The sequence below is a fragment of the Brienomyrus brachyistius genome, chromosome 16 (genome assembly GCF_023856365.1).
Source record: "Brienomyrus brachyistius isolate T26 chromosome 16, BBRACH_0.4, whole genome shotgun sequence".
NCBI classification, from domain to species: domain Eukaryota; kingdom Metazoa; phylum Chordata; class Actinopteri; order Osteoglossiformes; family Mormyridae; genus Brienomyrus; species Brienomyrus brachyistius.
The window spans coordinates 24,327,649-24,352,852 of NC_064548.1; the positions used below are offsets into that span (position 1 = coordinate 24,327,649).

At 49.2% G+C, this 25,204-nt stretch overlaps 3 protein-coding genes and 1 long non-coding RNA gene across 6 annotated transcripts in view; 1 reads left to right on the forward strand and 3 right to left on the reverse strand.

Moving 5' to 3' along the window:
* Window positions 1-2,529, forward strand: part of LOC125710281 (protein TANC1-like) — a 74,304-nt gene extending 71,775 nt beyond the window's left edge. For 2 of the 3 annotated variants that reach the window (XM_048979848.1, XM_048979850.1), the window contains one exon: window positions 480-2,529. In XM_048979848.1, the coding sequence (XP_048835805.1) occupies window positions 480-1,728 (1,249 nt within the window). In that variant the 3' untranslated portion in view covers window positions 1,729-2,529. Of the gene's footprint in view, window positions 1-14; window positions 127-479 lie in introns of those variants that run through there. The other variant, XR_007382949.1, reaches the window with a different exon arrangement.
* Window positions 1,752-12,346, reverse strand: LOC125709409 (WD repeat, SAM and U-box domain-containing protein 1-like). The gene is given in 10 exon segments (XM_048977780.1): window positions 1,752-3,557; window positions 3,834-4,004; window positions 5,581-5,760; window positions 6,453-6,609; window positions 8,106-8,137; window positions 10,016-10,096; window positions 11,147-11,263; window positions 11,367-11,386; window positions 11,849-11,932; window positions 11,934-12,346. Coding segments are annotated over 10 exon segments (1,248 nt in total). The 5' UTR covers window positions 12,188-12,346; the 3' UTR covers window positions 1,752-3,405.
* Window positions 7,192-11,550, reverse strand: LOC125710282 (uncharacterized). The gene is made up of 3 exons (XR_007382950.1): window positions 11,147-11,550; window positions 8,535-8,648; window positions 7,192-8,137 (listed from the first exon to the last, which is right to left on the reverse strand). It is a non-coding gene; the product is annotated as an uncharacterized LOC125710282 (long non-coding RNA).
* Window positions 12,347-12,890: 544 nt separating the features above from the next.
* The window catches only part of LOC125709658 (bromodomain adjacent to zinc finger domain protein 2B-like), a 29,553-nt gene continuing 17,239 nt past the window's right edge, over window positions 12,891-25,204 (reverse strand). Inside the window, 18 exon segments of the mRNA XM_048978316.1 lie at window positions 12,891-14,337; window positions 14,535-14,678; window positions 15,346-15,638; window positions 15,748-15,894; window positions 15,973-16,108; window positions 16,617-16,900; window positions 17,104-17,264; window positions 18,287-18,442; window positions 18,925-19,189; window positions 20,098-20,702; window positions 21,602-21,746; window positions 22,016-22,078; window positions 22,720-22,897; window positions 22,899-22,949; window positions 23,734-23,808; window positions 24,263-24,324; window positions 24,326-24,393; window positions 24,396-24,486. Coding sequence (XP_048834273.1) covers window positions 14,184-14,337; window positions 14,535-14,678; window positions 15,346-15,638; window positions 15,748-15,894; window positions 15,973-16,108; window positions 16,617-16,900; window positions 17,104-17,264; window positions 18,287-18,442; window positions 18,925-19,189; window positions 20,098-20,702; window positions 21,602-21,746; window positions 22,016-22,078; window positions 22,720-22,897; window positions 22,899-22,949; window positions 23,734-23,808; window positions 24,263-24,324; window positions 24,326-24,393; window positions 24,396-24,486 — 3,078 coding nt within the window. The 3' untranslated portion in view covers window positions 12,891-14,183.

Genomic DNA, 25,204 nt, shown 5'->3' on the forward strand with positions numbered 1-25,204 from the left:
GGCCACAAACCAACCTCCCCAAGAGTGGGGGTCACAAACCAACCTCCCTAAGGGTGGGGGTCACAAACCAACCTCCCTAAGGGTGGGGGTCACAAACCAACCTCCCCAAGAATGGGGGACACAAACCAACTTCCCTAAGGGTGGGGGTCACAAACCAACCTCCCCAAGAGTGGGGGTCACAAACCAACCTCCCTAAGTGTGGGGGTCACAAACTAACCTCCCTAAGAGTGGAGGTCACAAACCAAACTCCCCAAGAGTGGGGGCCACAAACCAACCTCCCCAAGAGTGGGGGTCACAAACCAACCTCCCTAAGAGTGGGGGCCACAAACCCCCCTGGCTCACTCTCTGCCCCGTCCTTTTGTCGTCTTTTCTCATTTCTTTTTTGTCATCATCTTTCTCTTTCTCATATTTCTTTTTTCCATCTTTTCCCTTCTCACTTTCTCTCTCTCTCTGTCATCTCTCCATTTCACACCCCACAGGCAGTTTGCCGCAGCGATGGCCGACCTGCATGAGGCTGCCAAGCTCTGTCCCAATAACCGCGAGATCCGGCGGCTGCTGGCGCGGGTGGAGGAGGAGTGTCAGCAGCTGCAGCGGGCGCAGCAGAAGCAGCAGGGCGGCGCTCTGCAGGGCCACGACTCAGATCACGAGGAAGAGGAGGCCGACGTGCTGGAGCAGAGCATGGATGGGGCGGACGAAGGCGATGGGCCCGAGGATACCGCCACTGCCGCCGACGACGAGGAGGACGAGCCGCTCTCTGCGGGCTGGTCGCAGAGCATCTACTCGCTGAACAGGACGCTCCCGGACTCGTTGGGCCCGTCCCGCCACAACGCCAGAGCAGGTTCCCCGCCCAGCAGGCGGCCCCACAAACCGGCCCCCGAGGCCGTCTCCCACCAGGGCTTGGTCTTGCAGCCCAGCAGACAGGCACAGATTGTGAAGACCAGCCAGCACATGAACTCTCTACAAAGCGGCTCCAGGTCTGGGGGAAAGACACAGGGCCAGTATGCCCCGTCCAGCCCGCTGCCGGGCCGCCACATGTCCAGCGCACTGAGGCCAGGGCCTGGCATAGACATCAGCCCACTGCCATCCAGCGCAGACGACTCAGGGCCCGGATACCGCTCCGATCCGGATGCGCGTCCTTCCCTCCAGTCCTCCAGCAGCATGAGAGAGAGACAGGCGCTGGATGTGCACCACGAGGCCAGGAAGGAGCTGGGGTCCCAACCCGGGGGCATCAGAGTATCCGGCTCTTCCAGCAGCCTTGGATCCAGCGGCAGTCTCTCAGATGGTGGTAGGTTGCAGGGTCCCGACCCACGTTGCAGGGCTTCATCGAGTGAGAAGAGCAGGCCTGGTGAGCATAAGCCCCGCCCCTTCATGGGTGTCACGGATAAGACGGCACGTTTTCAGCAGCTACAGCTCCCGGGCGGCGCTCTCGAGGGCCGTGGCCGGCAGAGCCACTCAGTAGAGGGGCTGGCAGGACATGCCGCCCCGTCGAACTGTGAGTGGGCGCACACGAACATGACGGGCTCCCACCGCGGGCACCTGGACGGCACCTACGCCAGCCTGCACAATGGAACGCACGTCCGGGAATTTGCTGAGCGCTTCTCCTACGCCGAGCCAGGGCACCGGGCCGCCGCGGATGCCAAGGCCAAGCAGGCGCTGACCCAGGACAGCCCTACCCTGCACTCCGCATCCATCAAACCAAAGCGACCGTTCATCGAATCCAACGTGTGAAACTGCACCTTTACGAGATGGCGCTCCCGTTTTTCCTGAGAGAAGATGCCAAGTGTACACTGTTTCACCATCTGCCACTGTCAAAGGCATTGAGGTGCTGCTCTACGGGGCCCCCTGCAGGCCATGCGGAGACAGTGCTGCTAACCGCTCAACGCTGACCTTTCAGCCACTCACGCCGGTCGTTCTCGCCGCAATAACACAGGCCCCACCCCGTGTCGTCTGCATAAAGCCACCCCTAACTAGGGAGAGGTGCTGGGGAGGGCACAGTTTGGTCCCTAGGCTGGGGAAATGACACACTAGAACTTTCTTATGTACATATGACCTTTGTTTACATGAAGGTCACCGCTGCCGCTGACTAACTTGATATACATGTATATATACCTAAGCTGCTTTTTATTTCCGCATTCAGAGGTCAAGAGTCTGTATTAAAACTGACACAAGGTTTACCGGAATCTTTCCCGCTTATCGCCACCTACGTTTATTTATTTAACAGCTTGGTCGATTGTAAAAGCAATACTTATACTCTATAGTTTTATTTTTGCACTGTGGAGACATTATCAGAAAAGAGCGTCGATGAGGACAGTGCATATTGCAGGGGTACAGTTTGTAATAAAAGAATTATATATGAATGAATAAAATAAGGTTTGGGGCCAGCTGCAGCAGCTCTGCTATACTCTTGATGTGTTCAGTATTGTGAAGCTGTATTTTCTGTTCTCACAAACTGTCAAATGGAAAAACTATATATACACACACACATGCTGCCATTCTAACAATGGAGAAATTAAAGTCCTACTGCTGAGACTGGCCTTGGGAATTGTAGTTTTTTGTGAGTGTTAGATGATGGACTACAAAACCTCCCTTTTGCCCCTCACCCAAACTGACTCACCGATAGCTGAATGGGGGGGGGGCTGCTGGTGTTCTACTCGTGGATTTCACAGCCAGACAGCCGGCGTCATTCTCTGGGCTGTAGTGAATCTCTTTGAGTGGCATTTATTCTACTGAGATTTACGGTGAATTATGGTGATTCGTCCAGAGGGGAAACAAAAAAAAAATTAATAAATAAAAACATGACGAGTTACAGAAAAATAAATGTCAGTTTTATAGACTATTGCCAGATGCTCTCCTCACGTGTGAAACATTCAGTCGCTTTGTAACAGGTGGATAACACACCCCCACTGTCACGGCACATTAATGTTAGATCCGTAATACAACCATTTTGACAGTTAAAATTATACTGCAAAGTCCCTGCTGTTCTAATGCAGCCCCTCGAAAACACTTTTTTTTTTTGGTAAACCTTGTAATTCGGGGGCTGTTCGAATTTAATCAACAGCAAGGCAGACGGACTAATAAATGCACCTAGTAAAAGCGACGAGACGTATACGGAAGCAAATCGTGACCTTCAACGCAAAACAGCTGCGCTCACGATGATGCCTCATTACGCGGCACGCACTGCCATCTAGTGGCAAACTATTGATCTTACTTCATTATATACTGGGAAACGGCTCATAGGTTTAATACTACAGCACCTATATTTAGCATGTAATATTTACCTATATTTTACAAATAACCAAATACTATACTATACAAATACAAATACAATAAAGTTCTAATATTTAAAAAAGAACTCTTGCATAAATATAACGCCACATCGAGCTCCAGAAGCAGAGTGTCTCCGTTTCATTGGGCAGCTTTCCAGCGGCTGACGGCCATCTTCAAGGTGTGGTTGAGAGTCAGGGCCATCGTCAGCAGCGGTGGGGTCCTCATGGGGCTTGAGCGATTGTGGTTTAGAATCCAGCTTTCGATGGCTTCCCTCTCGTACGAATAGCCGTCTGTGGAAAATGTAAACCATGCAGAATTCCACGTGAATTTCCATCCATCCATCCATCCATAACTGCTTTTCCAGTACTAGATCATAGTGAGCATATACCAGGAAGAAGAGTGCAAATGGCATTGTGCCAATCACACTCCACGAGCAATTTTGGGACACTAACTAGCCTATTGGCACACGGTATGAAGCTCTCTCTCACTCTCTCTGTGACACACACATACTGATGCTGACAGCCCCCCCCCCCTTATAAAGCAGTATTTCTTCATGCAGCACATACAGCGGGAGAGTGGCCGGGGGCCGAATTCACACCGACCAACCGCAATGACAGGGTCGCTCAGCACCTCCCTAGTGACGGGGCACAGACATTCGGCAGGGACGTGGGAGTCATCAGAGGTAGTTTTCATCTCCTCAATCTTCCAAAGGACTTTATTGCGCAGGCCAGCGGACTCTGAAATGCACAGATGAGGGGTTTAACCACAAAATCATACCACGAGGAAGTGGTATATGTGGGGGATACAGTGACAAGCACAATCATATCGACTCAGATAGATACAGAAACAGCTGGGTGGAACGTTGGAAGACACAGATGTGTACGTCAGGTAAAGCCGAATGTTACTTCTGCTGTCCGAAGGAAGGAAGGAGGGATGTAGAAGGGAGGGAGGGACAAATGGGGAGAATATTGGTTAAGTGAGACGAAGGGTAAACTGGGACACATAATTGTTACTCTATATTACGCCTCTGTGGTCTATTAACCTCAGCTTTGATTAATACTTTTATGCTTTAATATTTATAATTAGGATCATATTTTTTTTTTAAAATGAGAACATAAATTTCCAAAAATTGTCCCAGTTTTCCAATATACACCCTGTAACCAAAAAAGTGCAACCTACCAGGCACATAAGCACAGCTGAACAAATCCTGCAGGTGTACAGATCGCAGTCTCCCTCGCCTTTCACATGGGGGGGGCTATCAGAGCAAACCACTGGGCTTCCCCTTCGGGCTTTCGCATTCCCGGGGGCTTTAGGCCAAAATGGAGCACTAGACGTCAATAATATCAATACGCTGAGCTTTATAATGCAGGATATTAATCCTCAAAGAAATGTGAGCACAATTACGGAAATCTCACCAGGCAGATGGATTATGTTTACAAGCGAAGGCCTTGAATAAAACAATTGTAATTTCAAGGTCTGTCTAGAAATGTGCAAAAATAAGTTAGTAGGCCCATATGTGTTGAAACAACCCCAATGATTGTGGGCAAATTGTCTCAAATGATTAGACCCCCCCCCCAATACATGCACACACACACACACACTCGGGGTGGCCTCCTGCTTTTGACTTTCTTCAGTCTGAAACCTTTCAGACTCGTTACGGTCAATTTAACAGAAAATGAAACACGAAAGGTCAGGCAGATTAATCCACTTAAGCACTGATTGCTATGACGAGGTCTGGGACATCACAGGGCCTCCAGGCAACAGGGCAGGCTGTCGACACCCCCCCCACCTCGCCCCCCTGAGGTGCACTGAGGCTAGTGTTACAGCCCCCCATCACTGAAACAGTGTGGGGGGGGCATGAAAATTTCACGGTGGGAGAAAACTAGAAAATCTATTTATATCCATATGTGCGATATGCGGATTGACCCAGCGAAGGGATCAAATCGTCAGCTTGACATACTGGAGCCCACTGGTGCAGAATCCCCTGGGTTGGGATTTTGGGGTATGTAGTAATAGAGGCCCTTCACCAGTGAAGCAGGAAAAAACCTCAAGCAGACACTCTCCAGCAAAGGAGAGAGACAAGGCACACCGTGACTGATCTGAGAACAGATCTTTCCAACACCCAAGCCCTCTGGCCCCATTTCTGTTCCCTACTCATAGCTTGAAGGCAGCTGATCATTGGACAGCCTGAGCTGTAGGGATGAAGCTTCTGGGGGTTCTGGTCCTGCATAATGACACATCGGCATGTACGCAGTAGATCAGCAAAATACATGGAAGGTGAAGGAGAGGGCAAGATCAGGAGCATGACGTCACCGATGCGGAAGTCAGAGGTCAGCGTCTCCTTGTTCGGGCAGAGTAGCTCGGCTCCGTCAATGTCGTTGGCTCTGAAGGAGCTCTCCTGTGCTGCCAGGCCTTCCTCACACAGCCAAGCCAGCACGTCTTCCTCAGACCAGCTACTCGCCGGCAGGCTGGAGCGACCCACTGCACACCTTCCTGAAAGTATGGAACGCACAGACAACAGAGAACTCCATGTCCCATGAGCCCTTGCTGGTCTGTTGTCTGGAATACTGCCAGGATCCCATATACTTTCCAGCACATTATCAGCAAAGGTGGAAATTTCAGGTTCAGAGAGTACAAATCCAGACCAAGATTTTGTTTCAAGCAACCAGTTGAGTCCTCTGTGACTGTGACTCTTTATACTCAACTGCTTGGCTGAAACAAAATCTTGGTCTGGATTTGTACTCTCTGGACCTGAAATCTCTACCTCTGATTATCAGTCACATTAAAAACGTCACACTCATCTGTTATTAGCAAGGCGATAACATTCTGTGTCAGGATCAGAGAACAGAAGGCTATATTTCTAAATTTACTTCCAAATTATGACCTTTGGCTAGATGATGCCACTAAAATGGCCCCTCCTACCTCCATACCACATAAACCTATATTTTAAACACAAAAAAGTTTTAACTCATTATCCTACTCATAACATGTAAAATTAATGAGCATATTACATAGACAGCCCATAATTCCCCAGATACACATTTCTCCTCCTTTCCTCATAGTGATGTATAGAAAATATGGAAATGATCAATAAAACTAACTGTAAATATATTGTGCATATATTTATAATTTTAGTAGAACCTTGGAACTCGAACACCTCTCAACTCGACCGGCTTGACTCGTACCTCGACCTAAATCCTGGAACTCCACTGTTCCGGCTAAAACTTTTATGGGTCGAGACACATTCAACTTCACCAATTCAGACATCGAACAGGTTGGTCGAGAAACACCTAGCGGCATGTAGACCGGAAACGTGGAACATGAAAAAACAAAGCAGACCTGCTAAAACCTGTACAGACCGAGATGTGGGCTGAAACAAAGGCAGACGAACCTACTGGGATGCTTATGCCTACGCATCGCTCTCAGAATCGCGGTGCCTCTTCACTGAGTTCGACACCTGAAAACTGTGTTCGGTGTGATTTTTTTGTGCTTTATCTACAGTACATTTAGTGACACAGTAATCATGCCCCCTAAGAAAGTGAGCAGTGATAGCAGCAAACCAAAGAGGAAAGTAGTGAGAGTAACTGCAGAACTTAAAGAGGAAATTATAGGGAGACTTGACGGTGGTGCACGTGTGTCTGCTCTCACTTCGGAGTATGATATTGTCATTTATTTCATATTTGTTGCTTTTTCATGTGTGCATGAATTTTACATTGATTGTTAATGCTTTTTATCATCAGGTAGGTAGATAAGCATAAACATGAAAACATTTGGGGGTCTGGAATGGATTGAATTCATTTACATTATTTCTTATGGAGAAATTTGACTTGGACCTCAACCAATTTGCAACCCGACCAGCCTTCTGGAACAAATTAAGTTTGTGTTCCAAGGTACCGCTGTATATCTTAAAATACTTATGGTGGACAAAGAAGAACAGTACAGGAAAGGTCACAGATATACAGGCACCATTGTGCTTTTAGGAAAACGACAGACCACAAGGGAAACAGATAATCAGCAAATTCACTTGATTAAATTAAGCCGAAAACTGTCCCTTCGAAGCACAAATGACCGGAGTGAAGCTGCCCGATTCTGGGCATAAGACCGAGGACACTGGAGAAGAGCAGCATCGTCAGCAGGCGACATGACGGACGGACATCACAGTGACCCTGCTGTTGGGAGGCATGGCGGAAAGCCACCCTGCACACCTTCACATTCAAGGTAACCCAAACATGCCGTCAGTATGTATGACATCTCTCCATTACTCACATACAAACAGTACCAGTCAAAAGTCAGGACACACCTGCCTTTAATATGTTTGTCTCTGTTTTATCTGTTACTTACCTTGGAGTAAAAAACCTCGAGGCAATGAAGTCATTCATGCCAAATATTGACCAAGAGTGAACATCTCCAAAGCTTCTCAAATTTTAGACTCCTCAAATTTCCTCCCTTTCACTTCGATAATAGCACTGCAAACTCTTTCAACCAGCCTCCAGATGGAGCCTCCTGGAAAGCTTCTCCAACAGTCCTGAAGGAGTTTTCACAACTTCTGGCCACAGGTTGGCTACCTTGCTCTTACTCTTCCATCCAACTCATCCCAAAGCAGCTCTATTGGGTTTAGGTCGGGGGATTGTGGGGGTCGGGTCATCTGTCACAGCACTCCGTCTCTTTGCTTATTCTCAGGATATTACAGCACTTACACAACCTTGAAGCATGCTAAAGGTCATTTTCTTTTTGAAAAACAAAAGTCTTTAGTAGGTGTGTCCAGATTTTTAAATGGTACTGTACATCACCCCCAAAGCACAGACCCGCAACACACAACAGAGACCATACTGACCCACCACAGCAGTCTCTGGCAACTCCTGAGATGAATCTGCAAGAGAACAGAGAACATGGCATTACAACACAAAGTAGAACTACACGATGATAAGGAGAAGCTGTGAAAAACCAAGCTTTACAGCCGCAAAAGGGAAAGTACCGCAGTTCCTGCCTGGCTACGTTTCACATTCGATCCCTTAAGTCAACAGTCTTAGTCAGGCACTGCGGGACAGACTGGTGAGTTACTGCTCACGTGGGGGCGCTAGAGAGTCAGCTAAGAGAGGCAGGAGCTGGACAGTGATGTGGAATGTCAGAGAGTAGAAACATCTGTGCCACGAAGTTAACCCTTTCCACCAGAGCCGTCCTCCACTCTCCAGACGATCGCCGATTGGTCCACGGAGCCCGTGGCGAGCAGGGGCATCTTTGGTGAGAAGGCACATGCTGTTACATACCTTTAGTGGTGAGGGTTCATGGCCAGCAGGGGGCAGCGGTGTCCATCTGAGCATGAATGGCACACTCGCTGACCTTTGATGCTGATGCAGGGAATAGAGTAGGGAAGCTGAGTTCTGAAAGGTGAAGAGATGTGTTGGTGTCGTATCCCAAAGCCATTTTAACACCAGACTCACATATCTGTGGACCTAATAACGAAACCGAAAACACAACATATTCAGCTATATACAGGTCTGGTCCCTAAGTCGGTCTTTAAATCAAATCTGTAGGTGTGTCGGAACAATAATAATAATTACACAGTAATTAAAGTAACTCCATATGGTACTGTACTGTACCTCGAGCTGACCAATCGCAGGAGCTGTGTGACGTCTTCATGAGCCTAACAAAGTAGTCCCAGCGTTAGTTAATACAAACCATTGTTTGTAACTGAGTTTATTTAATATAACAGGCTTTATGGCAGTTTGTTTGTAAGTACGAGTTGTCTATATGCCGAACGTTCTTAACGCGGGAACTGCCTGTGCACATCTGCGTGTCTAACTAGATTATTTCACAAGAAAATTTTGTTCAAAACATCCATAACCACTGCTGGCGTAATAAAACGCAATAATAATCACGGTTTCGTATACAGTGACGGATTTATCCACAAAGCTGCAACGAGGACAGAGATCTTATTATACATGCAATCTTCCCCGGAACATCACAATAACGAGGAATGGTAACTCGCTCAGCAGTTTCGGTCCAAGGTGCCGATTCTAAAGAATTCATTCAAAGCTGTTCATGACTAAAATGATTCTGCACTACAGAATCAACAAGCGGGTGACAGTATGACAGGAAAATTCTCCCTGCATTCACTGGAAGCTCAGACTAGCCGCACTTGTACCTAGTCGACTCCTCGACAGCTGAACGTTTGTAACGTGCCGTTTGCTTCACTCGCAGCTACAGTAAGTAAATGTAACGAAACAAACAAACTTCTCAAGTTACTGTTATACAGTAATAAGTTACTAATGTATATGTGACTTAAAAAGGAACTTTGAACGTGTTTATCATTCATATATAATTTCTGGAAGCGTGTCTCAATGAGCGAACAAAACTCCATTGTTATCGGTAACTTCCTGCTTGTTCCTACATTTCTAAGAGTGTTTGTGTGCCCGGGAAAGGGGTAGGTTACACAGACACGACAGCACCAGGGCGGACTGGCTTGTCAGCGTGTGAAGCAGCTCCATCCGGCAGCCTGCCGATGCATAATCAATAACCAATGGCGGCTTCCTGCTTTATACCACCAACACCACCAGTCCAATTCATCTCAACTGGTCCAGTACATTACCATCATGACCAGCATGACTCAATGACTAATGAATCTATACACATGCCCTTATGCATAAAGCACCAGGATTTAATATTAATGTTAAAAAATGTTTTGTCGTCCCAATGGAGAGAGTTTCCTGGGACTGTCACCAAGGCGACCTGTGGCAGTGTACAGCACCTGCGGCATGCTGGGAGGTCCATATCGTCAGCAGGCTGTCCTGCCCGCAGGAGCCCAATCGAAACCGCACAGAATGGTCATCTATCGCACAAAGGGGGCAAGTCACCCACATGCTCTGAACGTTACTTCCAGCCGTAAGGGCTGCCGTCCCAGAATGCACCTCCACGTGAAACGTAATGCTACATTAAAGAAAAAGAATATTAAAGTGTAATTGGCTATTTTAGTAAATCAGCCAGCTTGTTTCATAACCAAGTTTATATTTTGAAAAGTTTAATATAAAGAACTGTTAGTCAAACATGTGCACAAACACACACACACACACACCTGTACTCATATCTTTGTGGGGACTGACTGCATTTCAGAGTACAGATAAAGATGACTGACTAAATAGTTTAATGTGGAAAGTCTGGTCAGGTTAACGGACAGAAGGACACACACAAAGACCTGCTCATTGACTGTAACATCTGAGCCTTAAATAGCCTGTGTGTCACCTGTATGTTACTGAGAGCTTGTGGTACAAATGGCTGGCTGCTATTATCTTATGATGAATACCATTTGTATTAGTTACACAAACAGCTAGCTTTGCCACAGTGACTCAACAAGACCCTGCGACAGAACAAGGCTGGTTAGTGTTTTACAAAATAGCTGCATTGTGTAATGGGTGCTTCTGGGAAGGTAGGCCTGGTCATGTCCTACACAGCACTGTCACACCAAACTCAGCAGGTTATATAAAACCAAACAGACACCAAACTACTGCTTCAATGCCGTTGGGATGAATCTTACAGGAATTTTAATGGTTAGAAAGAACATTACTTATGTATGCAGATATCTGACCCATCTAAAGGTTTGTGTGATGTGACATGTAAACACAACGACCAGTAGAGACCGGCGGCTAACTCAAGATCTGCCTGAAACAGGCCTTAATGGGCCCACTTATAGCATGAAGAGCGTCGTGTTTGCTGAAAGTACTAAACTTCTGCAGACAGAACCTGGGAAACAGATGGGCGGTGAAGCAGATCCGTTGCCGGGTGACCAGAGCAAAGGAGTGGAGAGAGAGAGAAAGAGTGAGAGAGACGGACAGTGAGGAGGAGGAGAACGGGGAGACAGATGGAGAGCAGAAGCGTGGCTCACCGCTGTGGATCTGGGGTGCGAAATGGCAGCGAGTCACTCCTAGGTCATGGGCTTCCTTGGCAGCATGGAGCTGGTTGGCTTCCAGGTCCCACACTTGCATGTCCCCATAGGTGGTGACTGTGAATCATCTGGCCACACGGCGTGAAGGAGCAGGTCACTACAGAGCCGTCCTGTGGGAGGGGCCGCCACTCAGGGACCAGGCAGACACACTGACACGCACCATACATGACAAGAGTCACCCTGCAGACACATTACCTTCACGGTCACCTATAATTACTATACAGCCATTTACTGACTCCTACTCCGTAAGCGTATTTCAAATCGAGGAGATGATATCATTGAGATCACCACTGCAGTTGAAAAGCACCATCACATTAGGAGGGTTCAGAACCCACCAGACTACCTACACGTTTTTAGTTTAATGTAGGGTTGCAAACTTTGGTCAGCTGGCTGGAGTGAGATTTTCTATTTCAGACAAGTCCGAACCCGCACTTTCATGTACGTCATAGTTTTATTACCTGTAAGTAGTCAGTAGGGTTTGCAAACTACCCCTAATGCTTTTGATGTAGATTAGAATGGAATAATACAGATTTGCCCTAAGATTGCTTGCGGGAGCGTGAGAGTCTGAAAGCGTGAGTGTCACGCCAGATGGGTGAGAGCTGGCAGCCCCGTTAATGTACATGGTCTTTATATCCCGCTTACCTGCGCAGCCTTCTCCTCTGGAGGTCCCACAAAGCGATGCTTCCGTCAGACGCCCCGGAGACAAGGCGGGCGGATCCAGGCGAGACCCAGCTGCTCAAAGACGGCCACTTTCCCGCCGCTGCTCATGCTCCAGACCACCGTGGTGGCGTCGGTGGAACAGGAGGCCAGGTACCGGCCGCAGGAGGAGAAGCAGCACCAGTTCACCCCGTACCCCCGGCCGGTGGAGGAATAGATGCGGAGGCTTTTATCCACGGAGCACGTCGCCAGGTAGGCGGAGGCGAAGCCGCACCAGTTCGCATCATCCGCGTGGTCCTGGATGGAGCGCAGAAGGGACACCATCTCCTCGGCAGCCCTTGGGAAGATCCTGTCAAAATGACACACAGCGAAGCGTCTCCGCCATAAGACGCGCGTCTGGACTCGCGCGCTATTAATTACCTTAATTACCGTGACTGCGACAGATCGGCATCGCCGGTGAACTTCAAAGAAGATAAAAGGATGCTAATGAATAAACGGAAACGAAAGTTTCACAGCTAAAATATAATCCAAAATAATAAACGAAAAAATCTCGGTAATTACATACGTAAATACGTTTTAGAAAGTACAAACATCTTGAGCTTAGGTTATTTATGACTATTACAGGTAGTTTTATAGCAACTATACAACTGGGTAACTCTTACCCAACGCCGAAAGAAATATTCAATTAAAGGTGAATTTTGGGGTAAAATGCAAGAACTAAACTTGTCGCACGTCTCCCAACTTGTAATCGGCAAGTTCCTGGTCCGGGATCGGCCGTGTGACCGATAAGGCTGTAATGTAATCTTATTTACTGCCGCTGGGGATCGCTGATAAGCCTCCCTCATTTGCCGCGGACACATTTACTTATTTGCGAACGTCCTTGGATTAAGTGCGAGAAATCGCTTTTGCCAGAGAAGTACCGAGGCTAGCTGCAGATTCAGGGTGATGAATAATTTCCCTTAAAAGCTTGGACCTTTATGTTAATTATTCCCATAAGGACAGAGAGTAATCCGCGAGCAATAAACGATTTTGGGTTGTAAAACATCCTTTTATTCTTAGCTTTGTGCCCCCCCCCATACACACATACAAACACACACATACACGCATACACAAAGTTAAAAATAATGATTCTACAAAAAATGCTACATTTTTTTCCCCCACAATATATTTAAATAAAATAACTTCAAGTACTCTGACATGGGTTACAAAACCAATCTGGTCTAGCTGCCTCTAGTGGGCCACAACACACAGCAAGGTTCAAACAATTTATTATTATTATTATTGTCATTATTATTTCAATTGACCATGGGTTGGTGACAGAGGGCTGTTACGTGTGTGTGTCTCGACACGGGCAAGAATGTTCGTGAAAAAGATTTTGTACTGCGGTAAATACAAACATTAACCCCAATGGTAACACGAACTGAGATACAGTAAGGGTTAAAAATAACAATAAATAAAAGCGAAATTAGGAAATACAAATACCCCTATGTTTCATTGGAAAGGCAGGCACTACCAAGATTAAGGAGACCACAGTGTAAGCAGAACAGTGCTGTACAGACTCTATATGCATAATCACTTTAAGACTAAAGTAAAAGGCTACAGTCTTCCTAAGGCATAAACAATATTTCATGTCTGAATCACTATGTACACATCATACATATTCCAAACAAGACTGAACATTAATGAATGCAGTACACATACACACGCACGCACGCACGCAAGTCACGTGATTCTCTCTCACAACCATGTGATGCAAAACCCCTATTCATATATAAATGCAGCTCTACAGTATTACCGTGACCAGCCTCCTGGAGACACTGAAGCGTGTAAACAGTATTCAGTTTTCTTGGCTTTGTTTTATATACGAAAAAACATTCCTTAAGATTTTAAAGCAATTTCTGTCATTTCTTCCTTTTCACAGAAAATGAAGACTGGACTTTTTTTTTTACTCATAAATAAAATTAAATACATTCACTATAATATTCATGGTATAGATTAAACAAAGGAAAAATAAACTATGTGAAGGTAGTGGAGAGTCACTTCCCAGATGGCTCTGAGGGATGTAAATTCAGTGCGGTTTCTGGTATCTTGTATTGCACAAAGACTGACCCATCTGAGACTCCTTGGGTGCATTTTTGTGCCATTATTCATAGGCTTCTGTTGCCCCCACCTCCCCCCCCCACCGGGTGCTGAAGGGGCCATCAGCCTCGAGCGTCGGGGGAATCTGTCTGCTTAGCACAACGCTTATGGGCACACCGGGCTGTACATGAGGTGGACAGGTAGCTGTCTGAGGGGACCGAGGACAACGCTTAGGACCAGACTAGTTACTCTTCAGAAGTTCTGTCCAGCGTCTCTCAAAGAACTTCCTCATGTTGTGTCCGGCCCGTCCGATCTCGGAGTTGTCTTCGTTAAACTTTTCACAGTTATCGAAAACCAAGTTGACGTCAATGATGAACATCTCGAGGTTCTGGTACCTGGAATGGGGGGGGGGACGACACCTTTCTGAGTTTCAGGAACTACCAAACAGAGTCTCCGTAAGCTGAACTAAAACAATAATTATTAAAACTCCCAAAAACACTGAAGCTGGGTTCCCCAACTGGGAAGTGCGAGACGGGACTGCACTAGGGGATGGGAGATTACGCACTGCACTAGGGGATGGGAGATTACGCACTGGCAGCTGCAGAGCTTCTCACGGATGGTGGAGAAGTCCATTGGCTTCTTGATCACCTTCCGGTACCCGGGTACAGTCTTCATGTTGACGGGGTTGAGGAAGGGCCAGGCATCGTGGTGGTCCTCTAACTCTGCCAGGAGGATTCTGTGAGGGACGGGGGGGACGTATGACCTAGTCATGGGGGTGCCTACTTGTGACTTCACTGTACAAGACTCAACCTTCTGACAGGTGGACCAAAAACTACACTAACACAACAAGCATGTTGGGGGATCTGGAAGAACTTCATGGGTACAAAACACTGATATGGCAAGGAAGTGGGGGGGGGGGTCTGTGATGTGTGATTGCTACATTCTTGTCCAAACTACCTCAATAATAATACATTTATTCATTTGGCAGACAAAACTGGCATACAACCGCAGAGGTCAAGAGTCCAGAAAGTACAATTCCAGACCAAGATTTTGTTTCAACCAAACAGTTGGGTATAAAAAGTCACAAATCACAGGGTACTCAACTGGTTGGCTGGAACAAAATTCTGGTCCGGATATATACATTCTGGACCTGAACTTTCCAACTCTGCAATCAGCTCAGGCAGGTGATACATCACAAGCTTAGGCACAAGTGCTGCTAGACTAGACTGACGAGGTACTCGAGATACTCATGGGAGGAACAGCGACAGAGACTCTACTGAAGACCCGGGGGGCCGGAATGCTGTGTACTTGTCATGAAGGAGGCGGACTCATGAAGGTGTGTCCTGTGAGGGCCCAGTAAGACACGGCCCAGCTGTGCCAGTCACAGATGGTTCCGGTGCTACCTGCAGAAGGTCAGGTCCCTGTCATTGTCCTGGGAAGGCTTTGGCATCTTTGCGCAGGTGGGACTGTCTGGCTTGGTTGGGCCAGCAGGGGGCGCCTCCTCCACTTTCTTTTTTTTCGGATCTTTGGGGGCTTTCTTTGGCGTGCCGCCCGCGCTGCCCACCCCGTCCTCGGAGGCCTCCCCCCCGGCGGACGCCTTCTTGACCCGCTTCACCTCGGGGGTTTTCTTGCTGCCCCCTCCACTTGCACCACTTTTGCTCAGCAGTTTTTTGTTTTTGGGTGACTGATCGCTGGCCTGCGGGGAAGGGCGGAGGGGTCATGACATTGTATACATGCATCAGCACAGCAAGGGGGGGCATGATTCCCGATCACCCATTGGTCCGTGGGGGCTGGGCGTGGGGTACCTTGGATATGCAGGTTGGACAGAACCAGTCGCCTTCCGGGATGCTGGTGATTTTGGGTCGGTGACAGTAAGTATGCCATCCTTTGTCACAGCCGTCACAGAGCAGGAGCAGGTCCTCGTTGTCACCCCTTCGGCACATCTGACAGTACTGGGACAGAGAGGAGGAGACACTCTGAGCACAGGGAAGGGCGAGAGGCGAGCCTGGGAAGTGGGTGCGCTCACTCACCACCTTCATGATGGACCTCTCCCAAGCAACTGACTTCTGCAAGTGCTGAATGCAAAGCGACAGCTGAGCGGCGCTGCGGACCTCGCTCACGGCCTTCCGCCACACCTTCAGCCCCGGGGCGATGTCCTCCTCCTCCCTGGGGGGATGTGGGAAGGGGGCAGAGTGTCAGGGCTAGCAAGTGGAACCGTCAGCTATCCATTCCAGCAGCGACACCATCAGCGCTTCTGACAGCCACAGGAGTGCAAGGACTGGGGATGGGGAGGGGGGGGGAGCGGGGGGGGGCGGCAGGGGGCCGAAGCAGCCTGGGCCAAAGCCCCAGAGGAGAGGGAGCCCACTTGTCTCTTAGCAGAATATGCAGTGCCAGTGCTAACCAGCAGGGGGAGCAAGAGACTGACATTACGCACCATGCAGGAGACCAAAAACAAAAAACACAACAATGGCTCCAAAAAACACAACCGAGACCTTCCTCGGTGGCTACAGGATGGCACACAGCTGCACGTGGCATGTGGCGAGGGCAGGGAAGGCGGTGGAGGGGGAGCTGGCAAAGACAGCGACCAGATAAGCTCCAGCCAGCAGAGAGGCAGTGGGCAGGGGTTGGGGGAGGGAGGGGGTAGGAGGAACGAGACCGAACATGGACGACATACCCGTCACCGTCAGCACTAGCGGATGCTGCAGGCGCAGTGACTGTACCCACACTGTCCAGTCTGATCTGGACAGTGCTGCTTAGCGGGCTCTTCAGGTACCTTCTCTCTAAGTTCTTTTCCAGCTCAGCCAGTCTGGCTACGGCTATATCTAGGGGGTTGTCGGGGTGCCGCGAGATGCCGCCCTCCTGCGCCGCATCGCCCGCTGGGGACGGCCCCGTGGACGCCTTGTGTTCGCGATAGACCAGGTCCTCTCTCTCTGACTGGGGCTCGGGGTGAATCCAGCCCTGCAGAACGGCATTATGGGTTAGTCCAATCTGCTGCACACACTTACTCCTGCTGCAGCTGATCTGTGTGCCTATCCTCCAAGACAAACCACGGTAAGTCTTGGGTTTTTAACTTGCATTCCAGGTTCCTTGGTCACTGCGCCACCTACTGGTAACTTTAAATTGAAAGATTCCCTCCCAACCCCCGAGTGGCGGCTACCTACCTTGAGCTGCAGGCTGGCTGAGGTGACCTTCCGCTCCAGCTCTTCCACCTGCTGCAGGACGCCGATGTCCACCTCCATGGCCTGCTCCTCCACGCACCAATTCTCCAGCATCTCCTCGGTCACCTGGCTCTCCTCCAGCTCTGTGATGTCGATGGCGACGGCTAGAAAGCAGTACCAGTGCAGTTTGGTATCATATTAGGGCCATGAGCTCTGATATCGGCAGCAAACGGAACGTAACCTGACACTGATCTATGTCTGGGGGGGGGGGGCAGCGTGTTAATGTCAAACAGCAAGCTACACATTTGGGCATTTAATAGCATCCAGTAACTTCCATCAGACAGGAACATTCCGGAGCCCAGATTTATGGATGCTAATTATAATAATGTACTTATGTTATCGTTTTATGCCGTTTTCATATGATCATTTTCTATCCGCAGCAGGAGCCTGACTGTTCTGAGCACTTTGCCTAGATCAGCCCCAAATGATTCACACCGTCAGGGGGCTTGGGGCTGCCAGCTGGGGCCCCCGGGGTGAAATCAGGCATCTTCATCATCCTCCACTCATTCTTTACCACAGGTGTCGGCTGCAGTCTTTAAGCCACTGCTGAGCATTAAACTCTGGAGGCTCGGCAGAGAGCGAATCCCGCAGACGGTACGAGCGGAGCAGCGCAGGGAGATCTCCAGTCCACAGGCAGCTCCACATTATTCTCAGGGGAGGGGTGACAGTAAAATGGGGGGAGGGTCTATCCAAAGCAGAAAATTCCAAGTATATATATCGCTGTAGCAGAGTTTTGAGTAGAAGGAGCGATGTTGAGTAGGAGGGGTTTATCATGTGGGGTGGGGTTATTGTATCAGATGACGACAGGCCCCTTGTTATAAACCCCTCCCATATTGCACCGCCAAGTCGACATTCGATATGCCTCTTGAAAGATCACAAACGTCTTTCTCCTAAGCGCACAAAATCAGCACCTTGCTTTCTTAACTCACACCGTAATTATGGCTGCATGCAATTCTGGGAACTACTACAATTATAGATGCTATAGAATTATCGCATCACATATGTGTTTGGGAAAACTGCGACTGACATCAGTCATAGCCAATTGAAATGGGAGACACTGATTCTGGCAGCCAATCCGATTCTAGAGGCGGGGCACCAGCAGCCGTGACGGCCCCACAGGACTCACTGTCTCCATTTCTGGTGAAGGCTTGGCCAATAAACTCCATGTGCTTCTGGATCTGCTTCTGAAGCGCCCTCTCTCGCACGCCCCGGCAGTGCAGGGCGTTGGCCAGCGTCCGCAGCTCATCCATGCTCTCCACCTTCCACCAGCCCCTAAGCATCCCTGTCATATAACACACAGCGCAGTTAGGAGTATCATGGGGTAGCCCTAATATTTCCACCATTAAGTTAGCCACTGCATCATTTTTCAGTGAATTTACTATATAAGTTATACATTTTTATCCAAAGCAACATACATTTTCCAGAAAGCAGAGTCAGACAGTCCCGGGAGTAACAGTGCTTAAGGGCCATTCTCAGGAGCTCAATGGTGACATCACTCTGCTGAGTGTGGCATTTGAACCAGCGACCAATCAAGGGGCACAGCATCCTAACCCACTGATCCATAATGCCCCCAGGAGGTGAACATTTTATTCATCCTTAACCTTTCAGAGTTGCAGACCCTTGCACCAATCAGATCTCCTTTAAGGATAAGGAATTAAAACAGCGACGTAGCCCCCAGCTAGGATGCCTGCTAGAACGTATTACAAGGTCGCTTTGCAGGTCCCACACACGACTGGCCACATGAAGATCCAGAGGCAGACTCACCTTCTGGGATGGGCTGGGGGGTAGGAAAGTCCTGGGGCTTGGCCACTTCTACTGCTGGGGAGGGGAGAGAGGGTGGCTTCTCTCTGGCGGGGGGCGGGGACTCACTCTTGCCAAGGCCGCAGGGGCTGGTGCTGCGTTCCAGTGCAGGACACCCTGCCCCCAGAATGGGGAGTGCAGGGCTGCTGGGTAAGGAGAGGCTTGGACCCAACATGCTGCTGGGCCAAGCACCAAACAGGGGGCCCAGGAGGTGGAAATTAGCTTTTGCCTGTAGGCGAAGAACACATGCAAGTCACTATAGAGAGGGGGCGAAGTCATGCTGCTGTATACAGAAGGGGGGTGGAGTCAATGTGTTGTATATAGAAGGGGGTGGAGCCATTGTACTTTATATAGAACGGGGTGGAGTTATGTTGTATATAGAAGGGGGTGGAGTCAATGTGTTGTATATAGAAGGGGGTGGAGCCATTGTACTGTATATAGAAGGGTGTGGAGTTATGTTGTATATAGAAGGGGGTGGAGTCAATGTGTTGTATATAGAAGATGGAGTTTTGACATTGTATACAAAAAGAGATGGGGTGATTACATTGTATTCAGAAGGCGATAGGGTCAAATTAATGTAGACAGAAGGCGGTGGAGTCATGTCATATATAGAAAGGGGGTGGAGTCAATGTGTTGTATATAGAAGGGGGTGGAGGCATTGAATGGTATATAAAAGGGGGTGGAGTTGTGACATTTTATACGAAAAGAAATGGGGTAATTATATTGTATACAGAAGGGGATAGGGTCAAATTATTGTAGACAGAAGGGGTGGAGTCATTATGTCATATATAGAAAGGGGTGGAGTCATGTTGTATACAGAGGGATGGAGTTGTGATATTGTATACAAAAAGGGGTGGGATCCCTGCATTGTATACAGAAGGGGCTGGGATCATAGAGTAATAGGCACGAGGGGATGGGGGTAGAGTCATGGGTGGAGCCATGGTGTTCTAGATAGAATGGGCGGAGTCATGACATTTTGACAGAGAGTGGTGGTCATGGTGTTGCAAACAGAAGGGGGTAGAGTCATATCACACACTGAAGGCCTCGCAGCTATTCAAACAGACTTTCAACAGAAACTTGTGTCCATTTGTCACAGTATTAAGCATACTCAAACGTGCATTTATATAGAGAGCAGACCTGCAGTGCTGGCAGGACCAGAGCGGTGATGCTGGTGTGATCCCGGGGAGCAAAGGCGGCAGAGATGTCCGGGCGGATGGGCAAGGAGGTGGCGGTGAAGGTCTGCGGGCCCGTGGTGAGGGAGGTGTCGTCACACGGGGTGCGGGGCAGTAGGCGAAACCAGCAGCCGCTTTTCTCCGTCAGGGTGCGGAAGAGCTGTTCGCTGGGCCTGGGGGTGTGGCCAGACGCGGCAGCGGTGGGGCCGGGGGGGCATGGCAGAGCCCCTGCTACTGCTGCTGAAGGAGGGCTGCTAGGCATAGACGCCTGCGCAGGTGCGGATGTCACCGTGGGAACCGTCACCAGGGGGACCGACTCCGTGACATCATTCTGCACCTGGTGCCCAGCTTCAGGCAGCATCTTAACCGTCTGTAGGAGCTTAGCGAAGCAGACAGGATTCTGAAGGAACAGGTTGGGGGGGTCCTTCTCCAGCGTTTCTGTAGGGGGCGCCGGGCCACCGTCCGCCTCCTTACTGGCCTCGGAGGGCTTCTCCTTCTGGGGCTCCACTTTGACCTGGGCAGCATCAGCTGCATCCAGCCACTCACTCTCTGTCTCGTGCTCCTCAGGACCTAAGAGACGACAAGTGAAAACCATCAAGACCAGTACAAAACCACTCCACTGTATATATGTGTGTGTGTGGGGGGGGGGGGGGGGGAAGGAGGTCATATATTAAATTGTGGAGATCAAACGTCCCCAAAATGTCACAATGTCACAAAAATTTTGGAATTGCAGGAACCATTTTTCGGTGGAAACTGACAATCAGGGAAACTGACAATCAGGCTACCAAATATAAAGGGCTTATGAAGGGCTTAAAATCTGGTTATTAATTAGGTTATAACACTTTGTAAATTATTTTTGTAAATTTTAAACAAGTTATAACACAGTTTTTTTTCATTAATGAGTTACTACCATTCACAAGTAGCAAAAGGGAGCCTTATTGTAAAGTGGGACCTGGGATTGTATAAAAATCTGTGACTGCAGTCAAATAACTAAAAATGCCAAAGGTCTCGTATTTTGTTACTTACGGTTAAAGTTATGGCTGTGTAGGTAAGGTGTCATTGTTGGGATTAGAGGTTTTTTGTGTGCGTCCGTGTGTGTGTGTGTATGTGTGTGTGTGTGTCCATGTGTGTGTGTGTGTGTGTGTGTGTGTGTGTGTGTGCGTCCATGTGTGTGTGTATGTTGTGTGTGCGTCCATGTGTGTGTGCGTCCGTGTGTGTGTGTGTGTATGTGTGTGTCCATGTGTGTGTGTGTGTGTGTGTGCGTCCATGTGTGTGTGTATGTGTGTGTGTGCGTCCATGTGTGCGTCCATGTGTGTGTGCGTCCATGTGTGTGTGTGTGTGTGTGTGTGTGTGTGTGTGTGCGTCCATGTGTGTGTATGTGTGTGTGTATGTGTTCGCTCACAGCATCTGTCAATACATTGCATGTGTTTATAGTACCTCTGTCTGTTATGTAGTGTCTAATATCTGACCTTCCTTGCCGCCCTGGCCCTCCACAAAGACAGCACCACACTGTGGCAGGACCCAATAGCGGCGTCGGTATCGGTCCTGTCCATACATCATGGAACGCAGCAGGTGGGACGACTCGAACAACTTGCGGCGGATCTGGTTCTGCTGCTGTTGTGGGCAGGGAGGGGGGGGTGGCATCAGCAAGCTGAATACATTCACTTACGCAGTCCCACCAGTGCAGTCCCACCAATGCAGCCCCACCAGCACAGGCCCCACCAGCGCATCCACCACTGCAGCCTCACCAGCACAGCCTCACCAGCGCAGACCCATCAACAGAGCTTCATCAGCGCAGCCCCACCAGCGCATCCACCACTGCAGCCTCACCAGCGCAGGCCCACCAGTGCAGTCCCAAAAGCGCAGCCTCAGTCGCTCCTTACCTTGGTCAACTTGTCTATCTGCTTCTCCAGCTCCTCCACACTGGCCACCTGGGCTCCCTCATCCTGTAAGAAACGCCCCAGTTAGTACCCAGAGCCTTAACCAGGTTGTTATCACTAATTAACACTGATCTCATGGTTTATATACATTAATTTCCCACAAAGCCTAAGAGGCAGGCAGGCTCCTTTCTACTTAATAATACACTTTTTATAATAACATTATTTTAATAAAACCCTGTGCAGCTGCATATTTTTACCAGGTCTGGGCCTTAATTGCTACTATTTAATTAGTCTCCAGCTGTCAGCCCTGATCCTAAGGCCACGCATCCCCCCTCCCCCATCGGAGTGCCCTCACATGGCCGTAGCTGCTCGTCTCTCCTCACACTCCTCTAGTGCCCCCCCACCCCCCTCTCTGTTTGCCAAACTTCAGCTCCGTGACCCCATTTCAAATGGGATTTAAGAAGTTTGCTCTCAGTTAATTCGTCCTGTGTGAACACCTCTACTCTTCACAGATACATTACTCCCCACTCTCACTTAACGGGATTAAATGTTTACACCTTCTTTAAAACAACGGGTCATCTGAGTGGACGGTTCTGCCGTCCCTACCTGTCTGGGGGGCCCCGATTGGTCAATTCACCACACCAGTAATGACTGACATCCAGATGAGCGAATGGTTGAGGTGAGGGAGTGGGGGCTTTTAAACTTGCCTCCTCCTCGCAGGCCTCTGCCTTCTTTGTCTTCTTTCCATCCTCATCCTCCTCCTCGTCATCCTCGCCCTGGTCATCGCTATCCTCCTCTTCGTCGTCGTCCTCGTCGCTGTCGCCTCCCTTCGCTTGCGCTTCCTGCCTGCCGTGGGGGTGCCCAGCGCCTCGGGCCTCCTCACCCCCCCGCGGTCGATTCCCGCTTCCCCGTCTTCTTAGCATGGATGCTCCTCAGCCTGAAGGCACATGCCGCAGGAGCATCACGTCCAGAACCGGTGGGGTCACAGTAAGGCTTTGAATCCTAGCGGGATACTGATGCTGGACCTTCAAACCACCAGGGATCCATCCATCCAACTTCTAGCCTCTTATCCAGTTCAGAGTGACGAGATAGGCTCCAGGCGCTATCTCAGGCAACTTAGGGAAAAGCCCAGGTGAGGTTGTGGTCCCTCACAGGGCACACACACACACACACACACACAGACCTGTAATCATATCTTTGTGGGGACCGCTCATTTATTTCTATGGGAAAAATGCTAATGCTAACTATGACAACCTTAACCCCCACCCAGCCCCTGACCATAACCATAAGTAAACAAACAAAACACAAGAAATATTGCTTTTTTAGTTTTTTTATTCCAGTCACGATTTCTAGAAAACTGAGTTTTCCCTTATGGCAACCAGGAAACTGGTCCCCATCAGGTAAAAAAAAAAAAACAGGTATTCTTGCATGTCGTGGGGACATTTGGTCCCCACAAGGTATATTTGGACCACACACACACACACACACACACACAGTGGATAACTTGAAGTACAACTCTGCACATAAAGGGTAACTCTATTAAAGGTGTCACCAATATAACAAAATAAAAGTCCTACTTATATTACTTAGTAGCTGCAGTAAAAGTTATTTCCTCAGACAAACTTGTTAAACTGTTAAAATGTTTCCCCCTTTTAATGCCCCCCCCCCCCCCACTTAAGCTGCCCCTTCCTGTCATCCCCATAACTATCCCCTGTACTCACTTGCGGAGTTTGCCTTCAATCACACACTTGTCCCGCCTCAGATTGGTCATGTGGTCGATGTTCTTGTCGATTTCGCTGCGAGGGAGCAACAGGATGTTAAATTGGGTTTTTCCTTGCGGTTAAATTAAATAACAAGAAAATAAACACAGCGCTTCTTCTCATTCGAATACTGGGGGCTCTCGTTAATTATTTAAATCAGTGTGAAATGTGCCCACGGAACAAAAGAGCACCAGATCATTAAGCCTGCCCTAAATGTTCAAGGAAGCAAAAAATCTTAAAAGGAAAAAGAAAACATGTTGTCATCATTTGCTTTTTTCCTCTCGGAGTGTCACATTTTAACACCGCTCCTGAAATCTAGGTCACAAGACGAAGAGCGATGACATCCTGCCGTAGCGCTGAGGATTGCTGAACGCTGATGAAAGAGGTGTCACACAGAGGAGGTGCGCTGCGCTGGGGAGGAGGCTGGGAATTTGTCATCATGGCTCACTGGAGTGCAGGCCGAAGCCTGGGCCCCGGGTGCGTGGCTTACCTGACCACGCTCTTGCTGCAGGCCAGCTCGTTGACCAGGAAAGCCAGCACGGAGGCCTTCTGCTGTGGGCGTGTGGGCCTGGAAGGCCTTGGTCTTGAGGCTCTCCACGATGCCCGCCAGCTCCGTCTGGCGCAGTGCGCTGCCATGTACATCTGCAGGATCTCCGAGACATTGTCCCGGTTTATGCCCACGCTGGTCAGGTGCTCGCCTAGGGCCGTCTTGGTCTGCGGGGGGGTGGGGGGATTGGGGGAGAAGGAAGACAGGGAAAAGGGAGAGATGAGGAAAGAGAGGGAGTGAGAGAAAGAGAGAGGGACAGAGGGAGAGAGAGAGAGAGGCGGACAGAGGGGAAGAAAAGGACAGAGAGATAAAGGGAGAGAGTCAGGAAGGACAAGAAGAGGAAGAATAAAGGGAGAAACAGGGAAAGAGAGATAGAGAAAGAGGAGGAAAGAGAGGGGAAGACAATAGGAGGGAGCGTAAGAGAAAGAGAGGGAGACAGAGAGGAAGAGAATGAGGGAGAGAGGGGGAGAGAGAGAGTGAAAGAGGATGGGATGGAGAGGAAGAAAGAAAGCAAGAGAGAGGGGAAGAGAATGGGAGGGAGAGGAAGAGAGAGAGGGGAGAGAGGGGAAGAGAATGGGAGGGAGAGGAAGAGAGAGAGAGGAGAGAGGGGAAGAGAATGGGAGGGAGAGAAGAGAGAGGAGAGGGGGAGAGAGGGGAAGAGAATGGGAGGGAGAGGAGAGAGAGAGAGGAGAGAGAGGGGAAGAGAATGGGAGGGAGAGGAAGAGAGAGAGGGGAGAGAGGGGAAGAGAATGGGAGGGAGAGGAAGAGAGAGAGAGGAGAGAGGGGAAGAGAATGGGAGGAGAGGAGGAAGAGAGAGAGAGGAGAGAGGGGAAGAGAATGGGAGGGAGAGGAAGAGAGAGAGGAGAGAGGGGAAGAGAATGGGAG